Source organism: Oncorhynchus keta, chromosome 22 (assembly GCF_023373465.1).
Source record: "Oncorhynchus keta strain PuntledgeMale-10-30-2019 chromosome 22, Oket_V2, whole genome shotgun sequence".
In the NCBI taxonomy this organism is placed as follows: domain Eukaryota; kingdom Metazoa; phylum Chordata; class Actinopteri; order Salmoniformes; family Salmonidae; genus Oncorhynchus; species Oncorhynchus keta.
The window spans coordinates 54,723,607-54,748,875 of NC_068442.1; the positions used below are offsets into that span (position 1 = coordinate 54,723,607).

The 25,269-nt window shown below is 52.2% G+C and overlaps 1 protein-coding gene and 1 long non-coding RNA gene across 11 annotated transcripts in view; both read left to right on the forward strand.

The window, feature by feature from the left end:
- The window catches only part of tprg1 (tumor protein p63 regulated 1), an 81,301-nt gene that overhangs the window by 51,865 nt on the left and 4,167 nt on the right, over nt 1-25,269 (forward strand). The window contains 1 exon segment of the mRNA XM_052475653.1: nt 14,002-14,155. Coding sequence (XP_052331613.1) covers nt 14,002-14,155 — 154 coding nt within the window.
- On the forward strand, nt 16,168-19,678 carry LOC127910751 (uncharacterized). 10 transcript variants are annotated; one of them, XR_008076098.1, is made up of 6 exons: nt 16,168-16,259; nt 16,318-16,607; nt 16,665-17,102; nt 17,251-17,324; nt 17,672-18,748; nt 19,109-19,678. It is a non-coding gene; the product is annotated as an uncharacterized LOC127910751 (long non-coding RNA). The 10 variants fall into 10 exon arrangements; XR_008076103.1 differs by having other exon boundaries at nt 16,174-16,607; nt 19,249-19,678; XR_008076100.1 differs by having other exon boundaries at nt 16,174-16,607; nt 17,672-18,470; nt 18,889-19,678.

Sequence of the window (25,269 nt, forward strand, 5' to 3'; positions counted from 1 at the left end):
AGGGAGAAACAAATTGAACTATGCAAGAGATTTTCAGAGTAGGAAGAACTCATCCAGAGGGGAGAGGGAGGGGAGAGGAGGACCAGTAGGATTCTATTGAGCGTTACCAGAGGGGAGAGGAGGACCAGAGGGGAGGGAGGACCAGAGGGGAGAGGAGGGGAGAGGAGGACCAGAGGGGAGAGGAGGACCAGAGGGGAGAGGAGGACCAGAGGGGAGAGGGAGGGGAGAGGGAGGACCAGAGGGGAGAGGAGGACCAGACCAGAGGCATTACCAATCACAGCTGCAGTAGTCCAGATATGCCAAATAGACTATTGCCTTATATGGGGGAGAGGAGGACTCTGTGCCAGAGGGGAGAGGAGGACAGAGGAAACTGGACTGTGTTTACAGCATGAGTGGTCATGACTAGATGTGCTTGTTTTGAGATCACAGAGAGAGCTACCAGAGGGGAGCCATGTGTGCCAGAGGGTTCTTATCCAGTTGCTAGTTAGTGAGTTATTAGCCCAGTTATGGATCATTTGTAGTCAGCAATGGGGAAGTGGTTGTTTAAAAGAGGAGGACCAGAGGGGACTGTCACCTGAGCGAGCCAGTTTTTCCAGAGGGGAATCAGAAGGAAAGATGCACAGGGCTGAGGGGAGAGGGGGACCAAGAGAGGGGAATGTCAGTGAGTTAACCAGATGGGGAGGAGGAGAGGGGGCCAGAGGAGGACCAGAGGGGGAGGGGGAGAGGGAGGGGAGAGGGAGGACCAGAGGGGAGAGGGAGAGGAGGGGGACCAGAGGGGAGAGGAGGACCAGAGGGGAGAGGGAGGACCAGAGGGGAGAGGAGGGGGACCAGAGGGGGCCAGAGGGGAGAGGGAGGACCAGAGAGGGGAGAGGAGGACCAGAGGGGGAGGAGGACCAGAGGGGAGAGGAGGGACCAGAGGGGGCCAGGGAGGGGGACCGGAGGGAGAGGGAGGACCAGAGGGGAGAGGGGAGGGACCAGAGGGGAGAGGAGGACCAGAGGGGAGAGGAGGACCAGAGGGGAGAGGAGGACCAGAGGGGAGAGGAGGACCAGAGGGGAGAGGGAGGGGAGAGGAGGACCAGAGGGGAGAGGAGGACCAGAGGGGAGAGGGAGGGGAGAGGAGGACCAGAGGGGAGAGGAGGACCAGAGGGGAGAGGAGGACCAGAGGGGAGAGGGGACCAGAGGGGAGAGGAGGACCAGAGGGGAGAGGAGGACCAGAGGGGAGAGGGAGGGGAGAGGAGGACCAGAGGGGAGAGGAGGACCAGAGGGGAGAGGAGGACCAGAGGGGAGAGCACATTTCTAGCCGTCTTTGAAAAGCCAGTCAAGAAAAGGGCTTTTTTTGTTGTCTTAAAGGGGCAGTGTTGTATTTTGAATAAGTGAAGTAGCCAATAGGCAGAGAGTAGCATGATTAGTCTGATTCTCCAGTAAATGGTATGGGAATAATAATGCATTTTATTTTGTAAAGTGGTTTCTCTTTCAAACACAACAACATTGTCAGTCACCTCCTTGTCTGAAGAACAAGTGGATAAACAGGTTCATGTGAAGCCCTGCATGTTTTTTTTTCTAAAGTCTCATGGAATGTAGCCCTACATTTAACACCACACATTGGCTGCTACTGAAGGCTGAATGACAGAACAGCTATTTCCATGTTAAAATATTATGGGGTGCATTTTCTCCATTGTTTCTGATGGTAGACCACTCTGGTAGGCCCTACATTAGGATCAAATAGCCACAGTAGCCTACCTGGCCACAGTTAAAACTGTAACTTAGTGGGTACAGCCTCAGTGTTCACAGTAAAACTGTAACTTAGTGGGTACAGCCTCAGTGTTCACAGTAAAACTGTAACTTAGTGGGTACAGTCTCAGTGTTCACAGTAAAACTGTAACTTAAAGTGGGTACAGTCTCAGTGTTCACAGTAAAACTGTAACTTAAAGTGGGTACAGCCTTAGTGTTCACAGTAAAACTGTAACTTAGTGGGTACAGCCTCAGTGTTCACAGTAAAACTGTAACTTAAAGTGGGTACAGCCTCAGTGTTCACAGTAAAACTGTAACTTAAAGCAGGTACAGCCTCAGTGTTCACAGTAAAACTGTAACTTAAAGTGGGTACAGCCTCAGTGTTCACAGTAAAACTGTAACTTAAAGTGGGTACAGCCTCAGTGTTCATAGTAAAACTGTAACTTAAAGTGGGTACAGCCTCAGTGTTCACAGTAAAACTGTAACTTAGTGGGTACAGCCTCAGTGTTCACAGTAAAACTGTAACTTAAAGTGGGTACAGCCTCAGTGTTCACAGTAAAACTGTAACTTAAAGTGGGGACAGCCTCAGTGTTCACAGTAAAACTGTAACTTAGTGGGTACAGCCTCAGTGTTCACAGTAAAACTGTAACTTAGTGGGTACAGCCTCAGTGTTCACAGTAAAACTGTAACTTAGTGGGTACAGTCTCAGTGTTCACAGTAAAACTGTAACTTAGTGGGTACAGCCTCAGTGTTCACAGTAAAACTGTAACTTAAAGTGGGTACAGCCTCAGTGTTCACAGTAAAACTGTAACTTAAAGCAGGTACAGCCTCAGTGTTCACAGTAAAACTGTAACTTAAAGTGGGTACAGCCTCAGTGTTCACAGTAAAACTGTAACTTAAAGTGGGTACAGCCTCAGTGTTCACAGTAAAACTGTAACTTAAAGTGGGTACAGCCTCAGTGTTCACAGTAAACACACACTGGAAGTTGCACAGACCTCACTAATGCTCTTGTGGCTGAATTGGAAGCAAGTCCCCGGAGAAATGTTACTGCATCTAACAGAAGCCTTCCCACAACAGTGGAGGCTGTTACAGCAGCAAAGGGAGGGGGGACCAACTCCATATTAATGCCCATGTTTTTGGAATGAGTTGTTGGACGATCAGGTGTCCACATATTTTGTGTGTGTGTGTGTGTGTGTGTGTGTGTGTGTGTGTGTGTGTGTGTGTGTGTGTGTGTGTGTGTGTGTGTGTGTGTGTGTGTGTGTGTGTGTGTGTGTGTGTGTGTGTGTGTGTGTGTGTGTGTGTGTGTGTGTATATATATGTGCGTGTGTATATATGTGCGTGTGTATATATGTGCGTGTGTATATATGTACGTGTGTATATATGTACATGTGTATATATGTACGTGTGTATATATCTCTATATCTATACATCTATATATATCTATATTTTGTTTTTTACTGCAACGACACACATTCTCAGAGTTTTACCATCTGAACACCATGGGTGCTTCAGCATTTCCAGCAGCCCTTACTCCCGCAGCTATGGAAAGGGGAGTTAGGTTTGAACGTCCGTGTGTGTGTGAGCTCTGCTGAGATCCCAAATAGCCACACCCTGAACTCTATCTCAGAGGGATTTGTCTATTTGCTCATGCAATTTACACTACAAAATAACCTATAATTTACACGAGAGAGAGAGAGAGACCTATATGTGCCTCGTTATGTGTTTGACTATGTAACTAGCTGTCATCAGGTCTCCCTCGTGAAAAGACTTTTTTTTTTAAATACATAATTTATGCCAAGGGACTTCCCTGGGCAAATAAAGATTACATTTGTTTTCACCAGGCAGAATGCATCACTCAATTCCCTGGAAAACAAAGAGCTACTGTTTGTGACTCACCTGAGGTGTATAAAGTGCACTAAACACCCAGTCATGCCTGAGCTTCAACAGTTCATGTAGTGAGTAATAGGTAATAGTAATAGGGAAACCAATCGTTTACTGTTAGCTTAGCGAGCAGTTTTTCTGAGAAATCAGAAGGAAAATGCACAGGGCTGTCCAAGAGAGTAAGGTAGGGAATGTCAGTGAGTTAATTTATGGGGAGAGGGGCGCCAGAGGAGGACCAGAGGGGGAGGGGGCCAGAGGGGAGAGGAGAGGAGGACCAGAGGGGGAGGGGGCCAGAGGGGAGAGGAGAGGAGGACCAGAGGGGGAGGGGGCCAGAGGAGGACCAGAGGGGAGAGGGGGCCAGAGGAGGACCAGAGGGGGAGAGGGGCCAGAGGAGGACCAGAGGGGGAGAGGGGGCCAGAGGAGGACCAGAGGGGAGAGGGGGCCAGAGGAGGACCAGAGGGGGAGAGGGAGGACCAGAGGAGGGACCAGAGGGGGAGAGGGGGGACAGAGGGGAGGGGAGAGGGGAGAGGAGGACCAGAGGGGGAGGGGGCCAGAGGGAGGAGGGGGGACCAGAGGGGAGAGGGGGCCAGAGGACCAGAGGGGGAGCCAGAGGGGGACCAGGGGGCCAGAGGGGGACCAGAGGGGACCAGAGGAGGGGGGCCAGAGGGGACCAGAGGGGAGAGGGGCCAGAGGAGAGGGAGAGGAGAGGAGGACCAGAGGGGGACCAGGGCCAGAGGAGGACCAGAGGGGAGGGAGGCCAGAGGGGAGAGGGAGGAGGACCAGAGGGGGCCAGAGGGGGACCAGAGGGGGACCAGAGGGGGCCAGAGGGGAGAGGGGAGGGGAGAGGAGAGGAGGACCAGAGGGGAGGGGGCCAGAGGGGGAGGGGGGCCAGAGGGGAGAGGGAGGGGAGAGGGGAGAGGAGGACCAGAGGGGAGAGGGAGGGGAGAGGAGGACCGGAGGGGGAGAGGAGGACCGGAGGGGAGAGGAGGACCAGAGGGGAGAGGGGGAGAGGGGAGAGGAGGACCAGAGGGGAGAGGGAGGACCAGAGGGGAGAGGGAGGACCAGAGGGGAGAGGGGAGAGGGAGAGGAGGACCAGAGGGGAGAGGGAGGACCAGAGGGGAGAGGAGGACCGGAGGGGAGAGGAGGACCAGAGGGGAGAGGGGGCCAGAGGAGGATCAGAGGGGAGAGGGGGCCAGAGGGAGAGGGGGGGAGCCAGAGGGGAGAGGGAGGAGGACCAGAGGGGAGAGGGAGGGGAGAGGAGGACCAGAGGGGGAGGACCGGAGGGGAGAGAGGAGGAGGAGGGGGAGGGGACCAGAGGGGAGAGGGAGGACCAGAGGGGAGAGGGGGACCAGAGGAGGAGGACCAGAGGGGGAGACCAGGGGCCAGAGGAGGACCAGAGGGGGAGAGGGGGCCAGAGGAGGACCAGAGGGGAGAGGGGGCCAGAGGAGGACCAGAGGGGGAGAGGGGCCAGAGGGGAGAGGGAGAGGAGAGGAGGACCAGAGGGGGACCAGAGGGAGAGGGGACCAGAGGGGAGAGGAGGACCAGAGGGGGCCAGAGGGGGGACCAGAGGGGGCCAGAGGGGACCAGAGGGGGACCAGAGGAGGACCAGAGGGGGCCAGAGGGGAGAGGGAGGGGAGAGGAGAGGAGGACCAGAGGGGGGGGCCAGAGGGGGCCAGAGGGGGAGGGAGGCCAGAGGGGAGAGGGAGGGGAGAGGAGAGGAGGACCAGAGGGGAGAGGGAGGGGAGAGGAGGAACCGGAGGGGAGAGGAGGACCGGAGGGGAGAGGAGGACCAGAGGGGAGGGGGACCAGAGGGGGCCAGAGGGGAGAGGAGAGGAGGACCAGAGGGGAGAGGGGAGGGGAGGAGGGGAGGAGGACCAGAGGGGAGAGGAGGACCAGAGGGGAGGGGAGGAGGACCAGAGGGGAGAGGAGGACCAGAGGGGAGAGGGAGGACCAGAGGGGAGAGGGGGCCAGAGGAGGACCAGAGGGGGAGGGGGGACCAGAGGGGAGAGGGGAGGGAGCCAGAGGGGAGAGGGAGGACCAGAGGGGAGAGGGAGGGGAGAGGAGGACCAGGGGAGAGGGAGGACCAGAGGGGAGAGGAGGACCAGAGGGGAGAGGAGGAGGACCGGAGGGGAGAGGAGGACCAGAGGGGGAGGGGGACCAGAGGGGAGAGAGGAGGACCAGAGGGGAGAGGGGACCAGAGGGGAGAGGAGGACCAGAGGGGAGAGGAGAGGAGGACCAGAGGGGAGAGGGGCCAGGACCAGAGGGGGAGAGGGGGCCAGAGGAGGACCAGAGGGGAGAGGGGGCCAGAGGAGGACCAGAGGGGGAGAGGGGGCCAGAGGGGAGGGGACCGGAGAGGGAGAGGGGACCAGAGGGGAGAGGGGGACCAGGGGGAGAGGGAGGACCAGAGGGGGACCAGGGGGGGAGAGAGGAGGACCAGAGGGGGCCAGAGGGGACCAGAGGAGGACCAGAGGGGGCCAGAGGGGGAGGGGAGAAGAGGACCAAAGGGGAGAGGGAGAGGAGGACCAGAGGGGAGGGGGCCAGAGAGGAGAGGAGGAGAGGGGAGGGGACCAGAGGGAGAGGGAGGGGAGAGGGAGGACCAGAGGGGAGAGGGAGAGGAGGACCAGAGGGGAGCCAGGGGGAGAGGGGAGAGGAAGGGGAGAGGAGGACCAGAGGGGAGAGGACCAGAGGGGAGCCAGAGGGGAGAGGACCAGGGGAGAGGAGGACCAGAGGGGAGAGGAGGACCAGAGAGGGAGAGGAGGACCGGGGGAGGGGGACCAGAGGGGAGGACCGGGGGCCAGAGGAGGATCAGAGGGGAGAGGAGGACCAGAGGGGAGAGGGGAGGGGAGGAGGAGAGGAGAGGAGGACCAGAGGGGAGAGGGAGGGGAGAAGAGGACCAAGGGGAGAGGGGAGGAGGGGAGAGGAGGACCAGAGGGGAGGGGAGACCAGAGGGAGAGGAGGACCAGAGGGGAGAGGAGCCAGAGGGGAGAGGGAGGGGAGAGGAGGACCAGAGGGGGGAGAGGGGGAGAGGGGACCAGAGGAGGAGCCAGAGGGGAGAGGGGGCCAGAGGAGGACCAGAGGGGAGAGGAGGACCAGAGGGGAGAGGGAGGGGAGAGGAGGACCAGAGAGGGGAGAGGAGGACCGGAGGGGAGAGGGAGGACCAGAGGGGAGAGGAGGAGGACCAGAGGGGAGAGGAGGACCAGGAGGGGAGAGGAGGACCAGAGGGGAGAGGGAGGACCAGGGAGAGGAGGACCGGAGGGGAGAGGAGGACCAGAGGGGAGAGGGAGAGGAGGACCAGAGGGGGAGCCAGAGGGGAGAGAGGGGAGGGGAACCAGAGGGGAGAGGACCAGAGGGGAGCCAGAGGGGAGAGGGAGGGGAGAGGAGGACCGGAGGGGAGAGGAGGACCGGAGGGGAGAGGAGGACCAGAGGGGAGAGGGGGCCAGAGGAGGAGAGAGGGGGAGGGGGACCAGAGGGGAGAGGGAGGAGGGAGGACCAGAGGGGAGAGGGGAGAAGAGGACCAAAGGGGAGAGGGAGGGGAGGACCAGAGGGGAGCCAGAGGGGAGAGGGAAGGGGAGAGGAGGACCGGAGGGGAGAGGAGGACCGGAGGGGAGAGGAGGACCGGAGGGGAGAGGAGGACCGGAGGGGAGAGGGGAGGACCGGAGGGGGAGAGGGAGGGGAGAGGAGGACCAGAGGGGAGAGGGAGGGGAGAGGAGGACCAGAGGGGAGAGGGAGGGGAGAGGAGGACCAGAGGGGAGAGGGAGGGGAGAAGAGGACCAAAGGGGAGAGGGAGAGGAGGACCAGAGGGGAGGGGGACCAGAGGGGAGAGGAGGACCAGAGGGGAGGAGCCAGAGGGGAGAGGGAGGGGAGGGAGGACCAGAGGGGAGAGGGAGAGGAGGACCAGAGGGGAGCCAGGGAGGGAGAGGAGGGGAGAGGGGACCGGAGGGAGAGGAGGACCAGAGGGGAGCCAGAGGGGAGAGGAAGGGGAGAGGGGACCGGAGGGGAGAGGAGGACCGGAGGGGAGAGGAGGACCAGAGGGGAGCCAGAGGGGAGAGGAGGACCAGAGGGAGCCAGAGGGGAGAGGGGGGAGAGGAGGACCGGAGGGGAGAGGAGGACCAGAGGGGAGAGGAGGACCAGAGGGGAGAGGAGGACCAGAGGGGAGCCAGAGGGGAGAGGAAGGGGAGAGGAAGGGGAGAGGAGGACCGGAGGGGAGCCAGAGGGGAGAGGAAGGGGAGAGGAGGACCGGAGGGGAGAGGAGGACCAGGGGAGGGGAGGACCAGAGGGGAGAGGAAGAGGGAGAGGGAGGACCAGGGGAGGGAGGACCAGGGGGAGGGGAGCCAGAGGGGAGAGGAAGGGGAGAGGAGGACCGGAGGGGAGAGGAGGACCGGAGGGGAGAGGAGGACCAGAGGGGAGAGGAGGACCAGAGGGGAGAGGAGGACCAGAGGGGAGAGGGAGGGGAGCCAGAGGGGAGAGGGAGGGGAGAGGAGGACCAGAGGGGAAGAGGAGGACCAGAGGGGAAGAGGAGGACCAGAGGGGAAAGGGGGACCAGAGGGGGACCAGAGGGGAGAGGGGGACCAGAGGGGAAAGGAGGACCAGAGGGGAGAGGAGGACCAGAGGGGAGAGGAGGACCAGAGGGGAGAGGGAGGGGAGCCAGAGGGGAGAGGGAGGGGAGCCAGAGGGGAGAGGGAGGGGAGAGGAGGACCAGAGGGGAAGAGGAGGACCAGAGGGGAGAGGGAGGGGAGAGGAGGACCAGAGGGGGAGAGGAGGACCAGAGGGGAGAGATGTGGGAAAGGGAGGAATATATAATGCACTTCTTTTGACACATGGGTCATTGTCAAAAGTAGTGGTCCTTCTGTAGCTCAATTGGTAGAGCATGGCGCTTGTAACGCCAGGGTAGTGGGTTCGATTCCCGGGACCACCCATACGTAGAATGTATGCACACATGACTGTAAGTCGCTTTGGATAAAAGCGTCTGCTAAATGGCATATATTATTATTATTATTATTATTATTATTAGTGTACTGTGAAGGTAATAGGCCACCATTTGGTACTGTGAAGGTTATTGGCCACCATTTGGTACTGTGAAGGTGATAGGCCACCATTTGGTACTGTGAAGGTAATTGACCACCATTTGGTACTGTGAAGGTAATTGGCCACCATTTGGTACTGTGAAGGTAATAGGCCACCAGTTGGTACTGTGAAGGTAATAGGCCACCAGTTGGTACTGTGAAGGTAATAGGCCACCAGTTGGTACTGTGAAGGTAATAGGCCACCAGTTGGTACTGTGAAGGTAATAGGCCACCATTTGGTACTGTGAAGGTAATAGGCCACCATTTGGTACTGTGAAGGTAATAGGCCACCATTTGGCACACAGTCCAAGTATCACAATGGCAGTTACTGGCAGACGTTAATACCTTGAAGAGCTGTTATTAAATCTGTGTGCACTAGAATCTAGATAGTGATTGATAGACATACTGTGTAAAGTGTACTGTGAACGATAGATCTCCACTGAATAGAGGGCAGTGCCAACATCCTGTCATTTTAAAGAATGAGGCTCTTGTCAAAATTAGTGCTCTATGTGGGGAATATGGTGCCTTTGGGATGCAGACTCTACTGGGTTAGTAGGGCTCTGTTTACCTCTCAGACTCTACAGGGTTAGTAGGGCTCTGTTTACCTCTCAGACTCTACAGGGTTAGTAGGGCTCTGTTTACCTCTCAGACTCTACAGGGTTAGTAGGGCTCTGTTTACCTCTCAGACTCTACAGGGTTAGTAAGGCTCTGTTTACCTCTCAGACTACAGGGTTAGTAGGGCTCTGTTTACCTCTCAGACTCTACAGGGTTAGTAGGGCTCTGTTTACCTCTCAGACTCTACAGGGTTAGTAAGGCTCTGTTTACCTCTGACTCTACAGGGTTAGTAAGGCTCTGTTTACCTCTCAGACTCTACAGGGTTAGTAGGGCTCTGTTTACCTCTGACTCTACAGGGTTAGTAGGGCTCTGTTTACCTCTCAGACTCTACAGGGTTAGTAGGGCTCTGTTTACCTCTCAGACTCTACAGGGTTAGTAGGGCTCTGTTTACCTCTCAGACTCTACAGGGTTAGTAGGGCTCTGTTTACCTCTCAGACTCTACAGGGTTAGTAGGGCTCTGTTTACCTCTCAGACTCTACAGGGTTAGTAAGGCTCTGTTTACCTCTCAGACTCTACAGGGTTAGTAAGGCTCTGTTTACCTCTCAGACTCTACAGGGTTAGTAGGGCTCTGTTTACCTCTCAGACTCTACAGGGTTAGTAGGGCTCTGTTTACCTCTCAGACTCTACAGGGTTAGTAAGGCTCTGTTTACCTCTCAGACTCTACAGGCCTAGCTGTTTAAAGATATACCTTCAGGGCCTTTTCATTGAGAGAGCAAGCGAGAGAAAGAGATAAATATTTACTTAAAATTGCAAGAGAAGGAAACTGGCAAGGAAAATAAGTTGGAGGAAGAAATATGCTGTGGCCAGGTGGCATGTAAGCCTAGTAAACAGATTGCACATTCAGTAAAGTATGTGCCCTGGATTACTGCAACTCGCTGTTGGCTGGGCTCCCTGCCTGTGCCATTAAACCCCTACAACTCATCCAGAACGCTGCAGCCCGTCTGGTGTTCAACCTTCCCAAGTTCTCTCACGTCACCCTGCTCCTCCGCTCTCTCCACTGGCTTCCAGTTGAAGCTCGCATCCGCTACAAGACCATGGTGCTTGCCTACGGAGCTGTGAGGGGAACGGCACCTCAGTACCTCCAGGCTCTGATCAGGCCCTACACCCAAACAAGGGCACTGCGTTCATCCACCTCTGACCTGCTCGCCTCCCTACCACTGAGGAAGTACAGTTCCCGCTCAGCCCAGTCAAAACTGTTCGCTGCTCTGGCCCCCCCAATGGTGGAACAAAATCCCTCACGACGCCAGGACAGCGGAGTCAATCACCACCTTCCGGAGACACCTGAAACCCCACCTCTTTAAGGAATACCTAGGATAGGATAAAGTAATCCTTCTCACCCCCCTTAAAAGATTTAGATGCACTATTGTAAAGTGGCTGTTCCACTGGATGTCATAAGGTGAATGCACCAATTTGTAAGTCACTCTGGATAAGAGCGTCTGCTAAATGACTTAAATGTCAAATGTAAATGTAGTAGCTAGGTTAGTGACAGACTGTTGTACTGTTATGGGCTAGTGACAGACTGTTGTACTGTTATGGGCTAGTGACAGACTGTTGTACTGTTATGGGCTAGTGACAGACTGTTGTACTGTTATGGGCTAGTGACAGACTGTTGTACTGTTATGGGCTAGTGACAGACTGTTGTACTGTTATGGGCTAGTGACAGACTGTTGTACTGTTATGGGCTAGTGACAGACTGTTGTACTGTTATGGGCTAGTGACAGACTGTTGTACTGTTATGGGCTAGTGACAGACTGTTGTACTGTTATGGGCTAGTGACAGACTGTTGTACTGTTATGGGCTAGTGACAGACTGTTATACTGTTATGGGTTAGTGACAGACTGTTATACTTTTCAAATCAAATGTATTTATAAAGCCCTTCGTACATCAGCTGATATCTCAAAGTGCTGTACAGAAACCCAGCCTAAAACCCCAAACAGCAAGCAATGCAGGTGTAGAAGCATGGTGGCTAGGAAAAACTCCCTAGAAAGGCCAAAACCTAGGAAGAAACCTAGAGAGGAACCAGGCTATGTGGGGTGGCCAGTCCTCTTCTGGCTGTGCCGGGTGGAGATTATAACAGAATATGGCCAAGATGTTCAAATGTTCATAAATGACCAGCAGGGTCGAATAATAACAAGGCAGAACAGTTGAAACTGGAGCAGCAGCACAGTCAGGTGGACCGGGGACAGCAAGGAGTCATCATGTCAGGTAGTCCTGGGGCACGGTCCTAGGGCTCAGGTCCTCCGAGAGAGAGAGAGAAAGAAAGAGAGAATTAGAGAGAGCATATGTGCGGTGGCCAGTCCTGTTCTGGCTGTGTGTGTTTCCAGGAGGGGAGGAGAGGGTGTGTTCTGATAACCTTTCTGTGTTTCCAAGAGAGGAGGAGAGGGTGTGTTCTGATAATGTTGTTCTGTGTTTCCAGGAGAGGAGGAGAGGGTGTGTTCTGATAACCTTTCTGTGTTTCCAGTAGAGGAGGAGAGGGTGTGTTCTGATAACCTTTCTGTGTTTCCAGGAGAGGAGGAGAGGGTGTGTTCTGATAATGTTGTTTCTGTGTTTCCAGGAGAGAAGGAGAGGGTGTGTTCTGATAATGTTGTTTCAGGAGGGGAGGAGAGGGTGTGTTCTGATAATGTTGTTTCTGTGTTTCCAGGAGAGAAGGAGAGGGTGTGTTCTGATAACCTTTCTGTGTTTCCAAGAGAGGAGGAGAGGGTGTGTTCTGATAATGTTGTTCTGTGTTTCCAGGAGAGAAGGAGAGGGTGTGTTCTGATAATGTTGTTTCAGGAGGGAGGAGAGGGTGTGTTCTCATAACCTTTCTGTGTTTCCAGGAGAGAAGGAGAGGGTGTGTTCTGATAATGTTGTTCTGTGGTTTCAAGAGAGAAGGAGAGGGTGTGTTCTGATAATGTTGTTTCTGTGTTTCCAGGAGAGAAGGAGAGGGTGTGTTCTGATAACCTTTCTGTGGTTTCAGGAGAGGGTGTGTTCTGATAACCTTTCTGTGTTTCCAGTAGAGGAGGAGAGGGTGTGTTCTGATAACCTTTCTGTGGTTTCAGGAGAGGAGGAGAGGGTGTGTTCTGATAATGTTGTTTCTGTGGTTTCAGGAGAGAAGGAGAGGGTGTGTTCTGATAATGTTGTTTCTGTGGTTTCAGGAGAGAGGAGGGGTGTGTTCTGCTAACCTTTCTGTGTTTCCAGGAGAGAAGGAGAGGGTGTGTTCTGATAATGTTGTTTCTGTGGTTTCAGGAGAGAAGGAGAGGGTGTGTTCTGATAATGTTGTTTCTGTGTTTCCAGGAGAGAAGGAGAGGGTGTGTTCTGCTAACCTTTCTGTGTTTCCAGGAGAGGAGGAGAGGGTGTGTTCTGATAATGTTGTTCTGTGTTTCCAGGAGAGAAGGAGAGGGTGTGTTCTGATAATGTTGTTTCTGTGTTTCCAGGAGAGAAGGAGAGGGTGTGTTCTGCTAACCTTTCTGTGTTTCCAGGAGAGGAGGAGAGGGTGTGTTCTGATAATGTTGTTCTGTGTTTCCATGAGAGGAGGAGAGGGTGTGTTCTGATAATGTTGTTCTGTGTTTCCAGGAGAGAAGGAGAGGGTGTGTTCTGATAATGTTGTTTCTGTGTTTCCAGGAGAGAAGGAGAGGTGTGTTCTGATAATGTTTTTCTGTGTTTCTGTGTTCTGATAATGTTGTTCTGTGGTTCCAGGAGAGAAGGAGAGGGTGTGTTCTGATAATGTTGTTCTGTGTTTCCAGGAGAGGAGGAGAGGGGTGTGTTCTGATAATGTTGTTTCTGTGTTTCCAGGAGAGGAGGAGAGGGTGTGTTCTGATAATGTTGTTCTGTGTTTCCAGGAGAGAAGGAGAGGGTGTGTTCTGATAATGTTGTTTCTGTGTTTCCAGGAGAGAAGGAGAGGGTGTGTTCTGATAATGTTGTTTCTGTGTTTCCAGGAGAGGAGGAGAGGGTGTGTTCTGATAATGTTGTTCTGTGGTTCCAGGAGAGAAGGAGAGGGTGTGTTCTGATAATGTTGTTCTGTGGTTTCAGTAGAGGAGGAGAGGGTGTGCGTGTGTTCTGATAACCTCTCTGTGTTTCCAGGAGAGGAGGAGAAGGTGTGCGTGTGTTCTGATAATGTTGTTTCTGTGTTTCCAGTAGAGGAGGAGAGGGTGTGTTCTGATAATGTTGTTTCTGTGTTTCCAGTAGAGGAGGAGAGGGTGTGTTCTGATAATGTTGTTTCTGTGGTTCCAGGAGAGAAGGAGAGGGTGTGTTCTGATAACCTTTCTGTGTTTCCAGGAGAGAAGGAGAGGGTGTGTTCTGATAACCTCTCTGTGTTTCCAGGAGAGGAGGAGAAGGTGTGCGTGTGTTCTGATAATGTTGTTTCTGTGTTTCCAGTAGAGGAGGAGAGGGTGTGTTCTGATAACCTTTCTGTGTTTCCAGGAGAGAAGGAGAGGGTGTGTTCTGATAACCTCTCTGTGTTTCCAGTAGAGGAGGAGAGGGTGTGTTCTGATAACCTCTCTGTGTTTCCAGTAGAGGAGGAGAGGGTGTGTTCTGATAACCTCTCTGTGTTTCCAGGAGAGGAGGAGAGGGTGTGTTCTGATAACCTCTCTGTGTTTCCAGTAGAGGAGGAGAGGGTGTGTTCTGATAACCTCTCTGTGTTTCCAGGAGAGAAGGAGAGGGTGTGTTCTGATAACCTCTCTGTGTTTCAGGAGAGGAGGAGAGGGTGTGTTCTGATAACCTCTCTGTGTTTCAGGAGAGAAGGAGAGGGTGTGCGTGTGTTCTGGGACCGGCTAAGGGAACCCTCGTTCTTGTCTAAATGGAACCCGTTCGCTACAGACTACCCGTTCACCACCTTTACCTACCACCCTGTCAGGAACATAGACCACAGGTTCACTGCTCTCTGTGAGGTGAGTATCCTACCACATTACCCTCCTACCACATTACCACCCTGTCAGGAACATATTACCACCCTACCACCCTGTCAGGAACATATTACCACCCTACCACCCTGTCAGGAACATAGACCACAGGTTCACTGCTCTCTGTGAGGTGAGTATCCTACCACATTACCATCCTACCACACTACCACCCTGTCAGGAACATAGACCACAGGTTCACTGCTCTCTGTGAGGTGAGTATCCTACCACATTACCATCCTACCACTACCACCCTGTCAGGAACATAGACCACAGGTTCACTGCTCTCTGTGAGGTGAGTATCCTACCACATTACCATCCTACCACACTACCACCCTGTCAGGAACATAGACCACAGGTTCACTGCTCTCTGTGAGGTGAGTATCCTACCACATTACCCTCCTACCACATTACCCTCCTTACCACATTACCATCCTTACCACCCTACCACATTACCATCCTTACCACATTACCATCCTTACCACACTACCACCTTACCATCCTACCACATTACCATCCTACCACATTACCCTCCTTACCACATTACCATCCTTACCACCCTACCACATTACCATCCTTACGCTTTTATCCAAAGCGACTTACAGTCATGTGTGCATACATTCTACGTATGGGTGGTCCCGGAATCGAACCCACTACCCTGGCGTTACAAGCGCCATGCTCTACCAACTGAGCTACAGAAGGACCAATCCTTACCACACTACCACCCTACCATCTTACCATCCTTACCACACTACCACCCTACCATCCTTACCACACTACCACCCTACCATCTTACCATCCTTACCACACTACCACCTACCTTATCTCAGTTCACTGGTCACGATGGCAACACCCATCCGTAGCACGTGCTCCAGCAGGTGTATCTCACTGATCATCCCTAAAGCCAACACCTCATTTGGCCGCCTTTCCTTCCAGTTCTCTGCTGCCAGTTACTGGAACAAATTGCAAAAATCTCTGAAGTTGGAGACTTTTATCTCCCTCACCAACTTTAAACACCAGCTATCTGAGCAGCTAACTGATCGCTGCAGCTGTACATAGTCCATCTGTAAATAGCCCACCCAATCTACCTACCTCATCCCCAGACTGTTTTTATTTATTTACTTTTCTGCTCTTTTGCACACCAATATATCTTCCTGTACATTACATTTTTACATTTAAGTCATTTAGCAGACGCTCTTACATGACCATCTGATCATTTCACTCCAGTGTTAATCTGCTAAATTGTAATTATTCGCCTACCTCCTCATGCCTTTTGCACACAATGTATATAGACTTTCTTTTTTCCTACTGTGTTATTGACTTGTTAATTGTTTACTCCATGTGTAACTCTGTGTTGTCTGTTCACACTGCTGTGCTTTATCTTGGCCAGGTCGCAGTTGTAAATGAGAACTTGTTCTCAACTAGCCTACCTGGTTAAATAAAGGTGTTCTCAACTAGCCTACCTGGTTAAATAAAGGTGTTCTCAACTGGCCTACCTGGTTAAATAAAGGTGAAATAAAATAAAAATCTTACCAGCCTTACCACACTACCACCCTACCATCTTACCACCCTACCATCTTACCACCTTACCACACTACCACCTTACCACCCTACCACACTACCACCCTACCATCTTACCACCCTACCATCTTACCACACTACCATCTTACCACCCTACCATCCTACCGCACTACCATCCTACCACACTACCACCCTACCATCTTACCACCCTACCATCTTACCGCACTACCATCCTACCATCCTACCATCTTACCACCCTACCATCTTACCACACTACCACCCTACCATCTTACCATCCTTACCACTCTACCACCCTACCATCTTACCACCCTACCATCTTACCACCCTACGATCTTACCATCCTTACCATCCTTACCACCCTACCATCTTACCATCTTACCATCCTTACCACCCTACCATCCTTACCACCCTACCATCCTTACCATCCTACCATCTTACCATCCTTACCACACACCCTATCCTACTACCCTGCACCCTGTCAGGAACATGAAGCACAAGTCCAATGTCCTCTGTGAAGAAGATTTCAGCTCCGGTGTCCATCTGTAGGGTAGAGGTTTATGGGCTCTATCTCCACTATTAGAGGTTTATGGGCTCTATCTCCACAATTAGAGGTTTATGGGCTCTAACTCCAGTATTAGAGGTTTGTGGGCTCTAGCTCCACTATTACAGGTTTATGGGCTCTAGCTCCACTATTACAGGTTTATGGGCTCTAGCTCCACTATTAGAGGTTTATGGGCTCTAGCTCCACTATTAGAGGTTTATGGGCTCTCGCTCCAGTATTAGAGGTTTGTGGGCTCTAACTCCAGTATTAGAGGTTTGTGGGCTCTAACTCCAGTATTAGAGGTTTGTGGGCTCTAACTCCAGTATTAGAGGTTTGTGGGCTCTAACTCCAGTATTAGAGGTTTGTGGGCTCTAACTCCAGTATTAGAGGTTTGTGGGCTCTAACCCAGTATTAGAGGTTTGTGGGCTCTAACTCCAGTATTAGAGGTTTGTGGGCTCTAACTCCAGTATTAGAGGTTTGTGGGCTCTAACTCCAGTATTAGAGGTTTGTGGGCTCTAACTCCAGTATTAGAGGTTTGTGGGCTCTAGCTCCACTATTAGAGGTTTGTGGGCTCTAGCTCCACTATTAGAGGTTTGTGGGCTCTAGTTCCACCATACATGACAACAACAGCAGGTCTCTCTGTCCTGTAGCCCGAGGACAACAGCAGTAGGTCTGTCTGTCCTGTAGCCCGAGGACAACAGCAGTAGGTCTGTCTGTCCTGTAGCCCGAGGACAACAGCAGTAGGTCTGTCTGTCCTGTAGCCCGAGGACAACAGCAGTAGGTCTGTCTGTCCTGTAGCCCGAGGACAACAGCAGTAGGTCTGTCTGTCCTGTAGCCCGAGGACAACAGCAGTAGGTCTCTCTGTCCTGTACCCTGAGGACAACAGCAGTAGGTATGTCTGTTCTGTAGCCCGAGGACAACAGCAGTAGGTCTCTCTGTCCTGTAGCCCGAGGACAACAGCAGTATGTCTCTCTGTCCTGTAGCCCGAGGACAACAGCAGTAGGTCTGTCTGTCCTGTAGCCCGAGGACAACAGCAGTAGGTCTGTCTGTCCTGTAGCCCGAGGACAACAGCAGTAGGTATGTCTGTCCTGTAGCCCGAGGACAACAGCAGTAGGTCTCTCTGTCCTGTAGCCCGAGGACAACAGCAGTAGGTCTGTCTGTCCTGTAGCCCGAGGACAACAGCAGTAGGTCTCTCTGTCCTGTAGCCCGAGGACAACAGCAGTAGGTCTCTCTGTCCTGTAGCCCGAGGACAACAGCAGTAGGTCTCTCTGTCCTGTAGCCCGAGGACAACAGCAGTAGGTCTCTCTGTCCTGTAGCCCGAGGACTACAGCAGTAGGGTCTCTGTCCTGTAGCCCGAGGACAACAGCAGTAGGTCTGTCTGTCCTGTCCTGTAGGTCTGTCTGTCCTGAGGACAACAGCAGTAGGTCTGTCTGTCCTGTAGCCCGAGGACAACAGCAGTAGGTCTGTCTGTCCTGTAGCCCGAGGACAACAGCAGTAGGTCTGTCTGTCCTGTAGCCCGAGGACAACAGCAGTAGGTCTGTCTGTCCTGTAGCCCGAGGACAACAGCAGTAGGTCTGTCTGTCCTGTAGCCCGAGGACAACAGCAGTAGGTCTGTCTGTCCTGTAGCCCGAGGACAACAGCAGTAGGTCTGTCTGTCCTGTAGCCCGAGGACAACAGCAGTAGGTCTGTCTGTCCTGTAGCCCGAGGACAACAGCAGTAGGTCTGTCTGTCCTGTAGCCCGAGGACAACAGCAGTAGGTCTCTCTGTCCTGTAGCCCGAGGACAACATCAGTAGGTCTGTCTGTTCTGTAGCCTGAGGACAACAGCAGTAGGTCTGGCAGCTAGCCCCAAATCTTCCTGGGATAGCTTAGCATACTATACTCTGCAAAACATTAGCGGAGCAGTGATGTAGTTAGCATGTAGCCTGCTCTTTTAAATCGAGATGTATTTGTAGGTGTTTGTAGGTGTATTTGTAGATGTATTTGTAGATGTATTTGTAGATGTATTTGTAGATGTATTTGTAGGTGTATTTGTAGATGTATTTGTAGGTGTATTTGTAGATGTATTTGTAGGTGTTTGTAGATGTATTTGTAGGTGTTTGTAGATGTATTTGTAGGTGTGTTTGTAGATGTGTTTGTAGATGTATTTGTAGATGTATTTGTAGATGTATTTGTAGATGTATTTGTAGATGTATTTGTAGGTGTTTGTAGATGTATTTGTAGATGTGTTTGTAGATGTGTTTGTAGATGTGTTTGTAGATGTATTTGTAGGTGTTTGTAGATGTATTTGTAGATGTGTTTGTAGATGTATTTGTAGGTGTTTGTAGATGTATTTGTAGATGTGTTTGTAGATGTGTTTGTAGATGTATTTGTAGGTGTATTTGTAGGTGTTTGTAGATGTATTTGTAGGTGTTTGTAGATGTATTTGTAGATGTGTTTGTAGATGTATTTGTAGATGTGTTTGTAGATGTATTTGTAGATGTGTTTGTAGATGTATTTGTAGGTGTTTGTAGATGTATTTGTAGGTGTTTGTAGATGTGTTTGTAGGTGTATTTGTAGATGTGTTTGTAGATGTATTTGTAGATGTGTTTGTAGATGTATTTGTAGATGTGTTTGTAGATGTATTTGTAGATGTATTTGTAGGTGTTTGTAGATGTATTTGTAGGTGTTTGTAGATGTATTTGTAGATGTATTTGTAGATGTATTTGTAGATGTATTTGTAGGTGTTTGTAGATGTATTTGTAGATGTATTTGTAGATGTATTTGTAGATGTGTTTGTAGATGTATTTGTAGGTGTTTGTAGATGTATTTGTAGGTGTGTTTGTAGATGTATTTGTAGATGTGTTTGTAGATGTATTTGTAGATGTGTTTGTAGATGTATTTGTAGGTGTTTGTAGATGTATTTGTAGATGTGTTTGCAGATGTGTTTGTAGATGTATTTGTAGGTGTTTGTAGATGTATTTGTAGATGTGTTTGTAGATGTATTTGTAGGTGTATTTGTAGGTATCCTGCATCGTCACATTTTGAAAAGGGAGATTTGATTTCAAGGTATCATTAATATGATTTTGATAGGCTCAGCATTATGAATTGCACCTGAAAATGCAAGCGCTTTTATATGAGTAAACACATGTCATACTGTACATTGTGTAATAACTTTCCCTCAAAATACTCTTGATTTTCATATGGGTAATCAGCACCTCTCCTTCCCACTGAAATGTTGAAATGCAACATCACACCCTGGGATACTACAGATGTATTAGTCAGTGATTCCCAGATAGACAGTTGAAGTGGGAAGTTTACATACACTTAGGTTGTAGTCATTAAAACTCTTTTTTTTTTTTCAACCACTCCACATTTACATTTAAGTCATTTAGCAGACGCTCTTATCCAGAGCGACTTACAAATTGGTGCATACACCTTATGACATCCAGTGGAACAGCCGCTTGCATCTAAATCTTTTTTTTGGGGGTGAGAAGGATTACTTACCCTTACTTACCCTATCCTAGGTATTCCTTGAAGAGGTGGGGTTTCAGGTGTCTCCGGAAGGTGGTGATTGACTCCGCTGTCCTGGCGTCGTGAGGGAGTTTGTTCCACCATTGGGGGCCAGAGCAGCGAACAGTTTTGACTGGGCTGAGCGGGAACTGTACTTCCTCAGTGGTAGGGAGCGAGCAGGCCAGAGGTGGATGAACGCAGTGCCCTTGTTTGGGTGTAGGGCCTGATCAGAGCCTGGAGTTACTGAGGTGCCGTTCCCCTCACAGCTCCGTAGGCAAGCACCATGGTCTTGTAGCGGATGCGAGCTTCAACTGGAAGCCAGTGGAGAGAGCGGAGGAGCGGGGTGACGTGAGAGAACTTGGGAAGGTTGAACACCAGACGGGCTGCAGCGTTCTGGATGAGTTGTAGGGGTTTAATGGCACAGGCAGGGAGCCCAGCCAACAGCGAGTTGCAGTAATCAAGACGGAGATGACAAGTGCCTGGATTGGGACCTGCGCCGCTTCCTGTGTGAGGCAGGGTGGGTACTCTGCGGATGTTGTAGAGCATGAACCTACAGGAACGGGACACCGCCTTGATGTTAGTTGAGAACGTCAGGTGTTGTCCAGGATCACGCCAAGGTTCTTAGCGCTCTGGGAGGAGGACACAATGGAGTTGTCAACCGTGATGGCGAGATCATGGAGCGGGCAGTCCTTCCCGGGAGGAAGAGGAGCTCCGTCTTGCTGAGGTTCAGCTTGAGGTGGTGATCCGTCATCCACACTGATATGTCTGCCAGACATGCAGAGATGCGGTCGCCACCTGGTCATCAGAAGGGGAAAGGAGAAGATTAATTGTGTGTCGTCTACATAGCAATGATAGGAGAGACCATGTGAGGTTATGACAGAGCCAAGTGACTTGGTGTATAGCGAGAATAAGAGAGGGCCTAGAACAGAGCCCTGGGGGACACCAGTGGTGAGAGCGCGTGGTGAGGAGACAGATTCTCGCCACGCCACCTGGTAGGAGCGACCTGTCAGGTAGGGACGCAATCAAGCGTGGGCCGCGCCGGAGATGCCCAGCTCGGAGAGGGTGGAGAGGAGGATCTGATGGTTCACAGTATCGAAGGCAGCCGATAGGTCTAGAAGGATGAGAGCAGAGGAGAGAGAGTTAGCTTTAGCAGTGCGGAGCGCCTCAGTGATACAGAGAAGAGCAGTCTCAGTTGAATGACTGGTCTTGAAACCTGACTGATTTGGATCAAGAAGGTCATTCTGAGAGAGATAGCGGTAGAGCTGGCCAAGGACGCACGCTCAAGAGTTTTGGAGAGAAAAGAGAGAAGGGATACTGGTCTGTAGTTGTTGACATCGGAGGGATCGAGTGTGGTGGTTTTTTCAGAAGGGGTGCAACTCTCGCTCTCTTGAAGGCGGGAGGGGCGTAGCCAGCGGTCAGGGATGCGTTGATGAGCGAGGTGAGGTAAGGGAGAAGGTCTCCGGAAATGGTCTGGAGAAGAGAGGGAGGGGATAGGGTCAAGCGGGCAGGTTGTTGGGCGGCGGCCGTCACAAGACGCGAGATTTCATCTGGAGAGAGAGGGGAGAAAGAGGTCAGAGCATAGGGTAGGGCAGTGTGAGCAGAACCAGCGGTGTCGTTTGACTTAGCAAACGAGGATCGGATGTCGTCGACCTTCTTTTCAAAATGGTTGACGAAGTCATCTGCAGAGAGGGAGGAGGGGGAGGATTCAGGAGGGAGGAGAAGGTGGCAAAGAGCTTCCTAGGGTTAGAGGCAGATGCTTGGAATTTAGAATGGTAGAAAGTGGCTTTAGCAGCAGAGACAGAGGAGGAAAATGTAGAGAGGAGGGAGTGAAAGGATGCCAGGTCCGCAGGGAGGCGAAGTTTTCCTCCATTTCCGCTCGGCTGCCCGGAGCCCTGTTCTGTGAGCTCGCAAGGAGTCGTCGAGCCACGGAGCGGGAGGGGAGGACCGAGCCGGCCTGGAGGATAGGGGACATAGGGAGTCAAAGGATGCAGTAAGGGAGGAGAGGAGGGTTGAGGAGGCAGAATCAGGAGATAGGTTGGAGAAAGTTTGAGCAGAGGAAGAGATGATAGGATGGAAGAGGAGAGAGTAGCGGGGGAGAGAGAGCGAAGGTTGGGACGGCGATACCATCCGAGTAGGGGCAGTGTGGGAAGTGTTGGATGAGAGCGAGAGGAAAAGGATACAAGGTAGTGGTCGGAGACTTGGAGGGAGTTGCAATGAGGTTAGTGGAAGAACAGCATCTAGTAAAGATGAGGTCAAGCGTATTGCCTGCCTTGTGAGTAGGGGGGAAGGTGAGAGGGTGAGGTCAAAAGAGGAGAGGAGTGGAAAGAAGGAGGCAGAGAGGAATGAGTCAAAGGTAGACGTGGGGAGGTTAAAGTCGCCCAGAACTGTGAGAGGTGAGCCGTCCTCAGGAAAGGAGCTTATCAAGGCATCAAGCTCATTGATGAACTCTCCGAGGGAACCTGGAGCGATAAATGATAAGGATGTTAAGCTTGAAAGGGCTGGTAACTGTGACAGCATGGAATTCAAAGGAGGCGATAGACAGATGGGTAAGGGGAGAAAGAGAGAAAGACCACTTGGGAGAGATGAGGATCCCGGTGCCACCACCCCGCTGACCAGAAGCTCTCGGGGTGTGCGAGAACACGTGGGCGGACGAGGAGAGATCAGTAGGAGTAGCAGTGTTATCTGTGGTGATCCATGTTTCCGTCAGTGCCAAGAAGTCAAGGGACTGGAGGGAGGCATAGGCTGAGATGAACTCTGCCTTGTTGGCCGCAGATCGGCAGTTCCAGAGGCTACCGGAGACCTGGAACTCCACGTGGGTCGTACGCGCTGGGACCACCAGATTAGGGTGGTCGCGGCCACGCGGTGTGGAGCGTTTGTATGGTCTGTGCAGAGAGGAGAGAACAGGGATAGACAGACACATAGTTGACAGGCTACAGAAAAAGGCTACGCTAATGCAAGGAGATTGGAATGACAAGTGGACTACACGTCTCGAATGTTCAGAAAGTTAAGCTTACGTAGCAAGAGTCTTATTGACTAAAATGATTAAAATGATACAGTACTGCTAAAGTAGGCTAGCTGGCAGTGGCTGCGTTGTTGACACTACACTAATCAAGTCGTTCCGTTGAGTGTAATAGTTTCTACAGTGCTGCTAATCGGGGCTAGCTGGCTAGCTAGCAGTGTTGTTTACGTTACGTTGCGTTAAAGAACGACAATAGCTGGCTAGCTAACCTAGGAAATCGCTCTAGACTACACAATTATCTTTGAAACAAAGACGGCTATGTAGCTAGCTACGATCAAACAAATCAAACCGTTGTACTGTAATGAAATGAATATTCTTGTTAACAAACTATAGTTTTGGCAAGTCGGTTAGGACATCTACTTTGTTCATGACACAAGTAATTTTTCCAACAATTGTTTACAGACAGATTATTTCACTTATAATTCTCTGTATCACAATTCCAGGGTGGGTGGGGTTACGTTACAGGGTGGGTGGGGTTACGTTACAGGGTGGGTGGGGTTACGTTGCAGTGTGTGGGTGGGGTTACGTTACAGAGTGGGTGGGGTTACGTTACAGGGTGGGTGGGGTTACGTTACAGGGTGGGTGGGGTTACGTTGCAGTGTGTGGGTGGGGTTACGTTACCGGGTGGGTGGGGTTACGTTACCGGGTGGGTGGGGTTACGTTACCGGGTGGGTGGGGTTACGTTACAGGGTGGGTGGGGTTACGTTACAGAGTGGGGGGTTACGTTACAGGGTGGGGGGTTACGTTACAGGGTGGGGGGTTACGTTACAGGGTGGGGGGTTACGTTACAGGGTGGGTGGGGTTACGTTACAGGGTGGGTGGGGTTACGTTACAGGGTGGGTGGGGTTACGTTACAGGGTGGGTGGGGTTACGTTACAGGGTGGGTGGGGTTACGTTACAGAGTGGGTGGGGTTACGTTGCAGAGTGGGTGGGGCTACGTTACAGTGTGGGTGGGGTTACGTTACCGGGTGGGTGGGGTTACGTTACCGGGTGGGTGGGGTTACGTTACCGGGTGGGTGGGGCTACGTTACAGCGTGGGTGGGGCTACGTTACAGCGTGGGTGGGGTTACGTTACCGGGTGGGGGGTTTACGTTACAGGGTGGGGGGTTACGTTACAGAGTGGGGGGTTGCGTTACAGAGTGAAGGGTACGTTACAGAGTGGGGGGTTACGTTACAGGGTGGGTTGTGTTACGTTACAGGGTGGGTGGGGTTACGTTACAGGGTGGGTGGGGTTACGTTTCAGCGTGGGTGGGGTTACGTTTCAGAGTGGGTGGGGTTACGTTACAGAGTGGGTGGGGTTACGTTACAGAGTGGGTGGGGTTACGTTTCAGCGTGGGTGGGGTTACATTACAGAGTGGGTGGGGTTACGTTACCGAGTGGGTGGGGTTACGTTACCGAGTGGGTGGGGTTACGTTACCGAGTGGGTGGGGTTACATTACCGAGTGGGTGGGGTTACATTACAGAGTGGGTAGGGTTACATTACAGCGTGGGTGGGGTTACGTTTCCCTCCTTCCTTCCCTCCTTCCTTCCCTCCTTCCTTCCTTCCCTCCTTCCTTCCTTCCCTCCTTCCTTCCTTCCCTTCCTTCCCTCCTTCCTTCCCTCCTTCCCTCCTTCCTTCCCTCCTTCCTTCCCTCCTTCCTTCCCCTCCTTCCTTCCCTCCTTCCTTCCCTCCTTCCTTCCCTCCTTCCTTCCCTCCTTCCTTCCCTCCTTCCTTCCTTCCTTCCTTCCCTCCTTCCTTCCTTCCTTCCCTCCTTCCTTCCTTCCTTCCCTCCTTCCTTCCTTCCTTCCCTCCTTCCTTCCTTCCTTCCTTCCCTCCTTCCTTCCTTCCTTCCCTCCTTCCTTCCTTCCTTCCCTCCTTCCTTCCTTCCCTCCTTCCTTCCCTCCTTCCTTCCCTCCTTCCTTCCCTCTCTCCTTCCCTCTCTCCTTCCCTCTCTCCTTCCCTCTCTCCTTCCCTCTCTCCTTCCCTCTCTCCTTCCCTCTCTCCTTCCCTCCTTCCTTCCCTCCTTCCTTCCCTCCTTCCTTCCCTCTCTCCTTCCCTCTCTCCTTCCCTCTCTCCTTCCCTCCTTCCTTCCTTCCCTCCTTCCTTCCCTCCTTCCCTCCCTCCTTCCCTCCTTCCTTCCCTCCTTCCTTCCCTCCTTCCTTCCCTTCCTTCCTTCCCTTCCCTCCTTCCTTCCCTCTCTCCTTCCCTTCCCTCCTTCCTTCCCTCCTTCCTTCCCTCCTTCCTTCCCTCCTTCCTTCCCTCCTTCCTTCCCTCCTTCCTTCCCTCCTTCCTTCCCTTCCCTCCTTCCCTCCTTCCTTCCCTCCTTCCTTCCCTCCTTCCTTCCCTCCTTCCTTCCCTCCTTCCTTCCCTCTCTCCTTCCCTCCTTCCTTCCCTCTCTCCTTCCCTCCTTCCTTCCCTCTATCCTTCCCTCCTTCCTTCCTTCCTTCCCTCTATAATATATAATAATAATAATATAATAATATAATATATGCCATTTAGCAGACGCTTTTATCCAAAGCGACTTACAGTCATG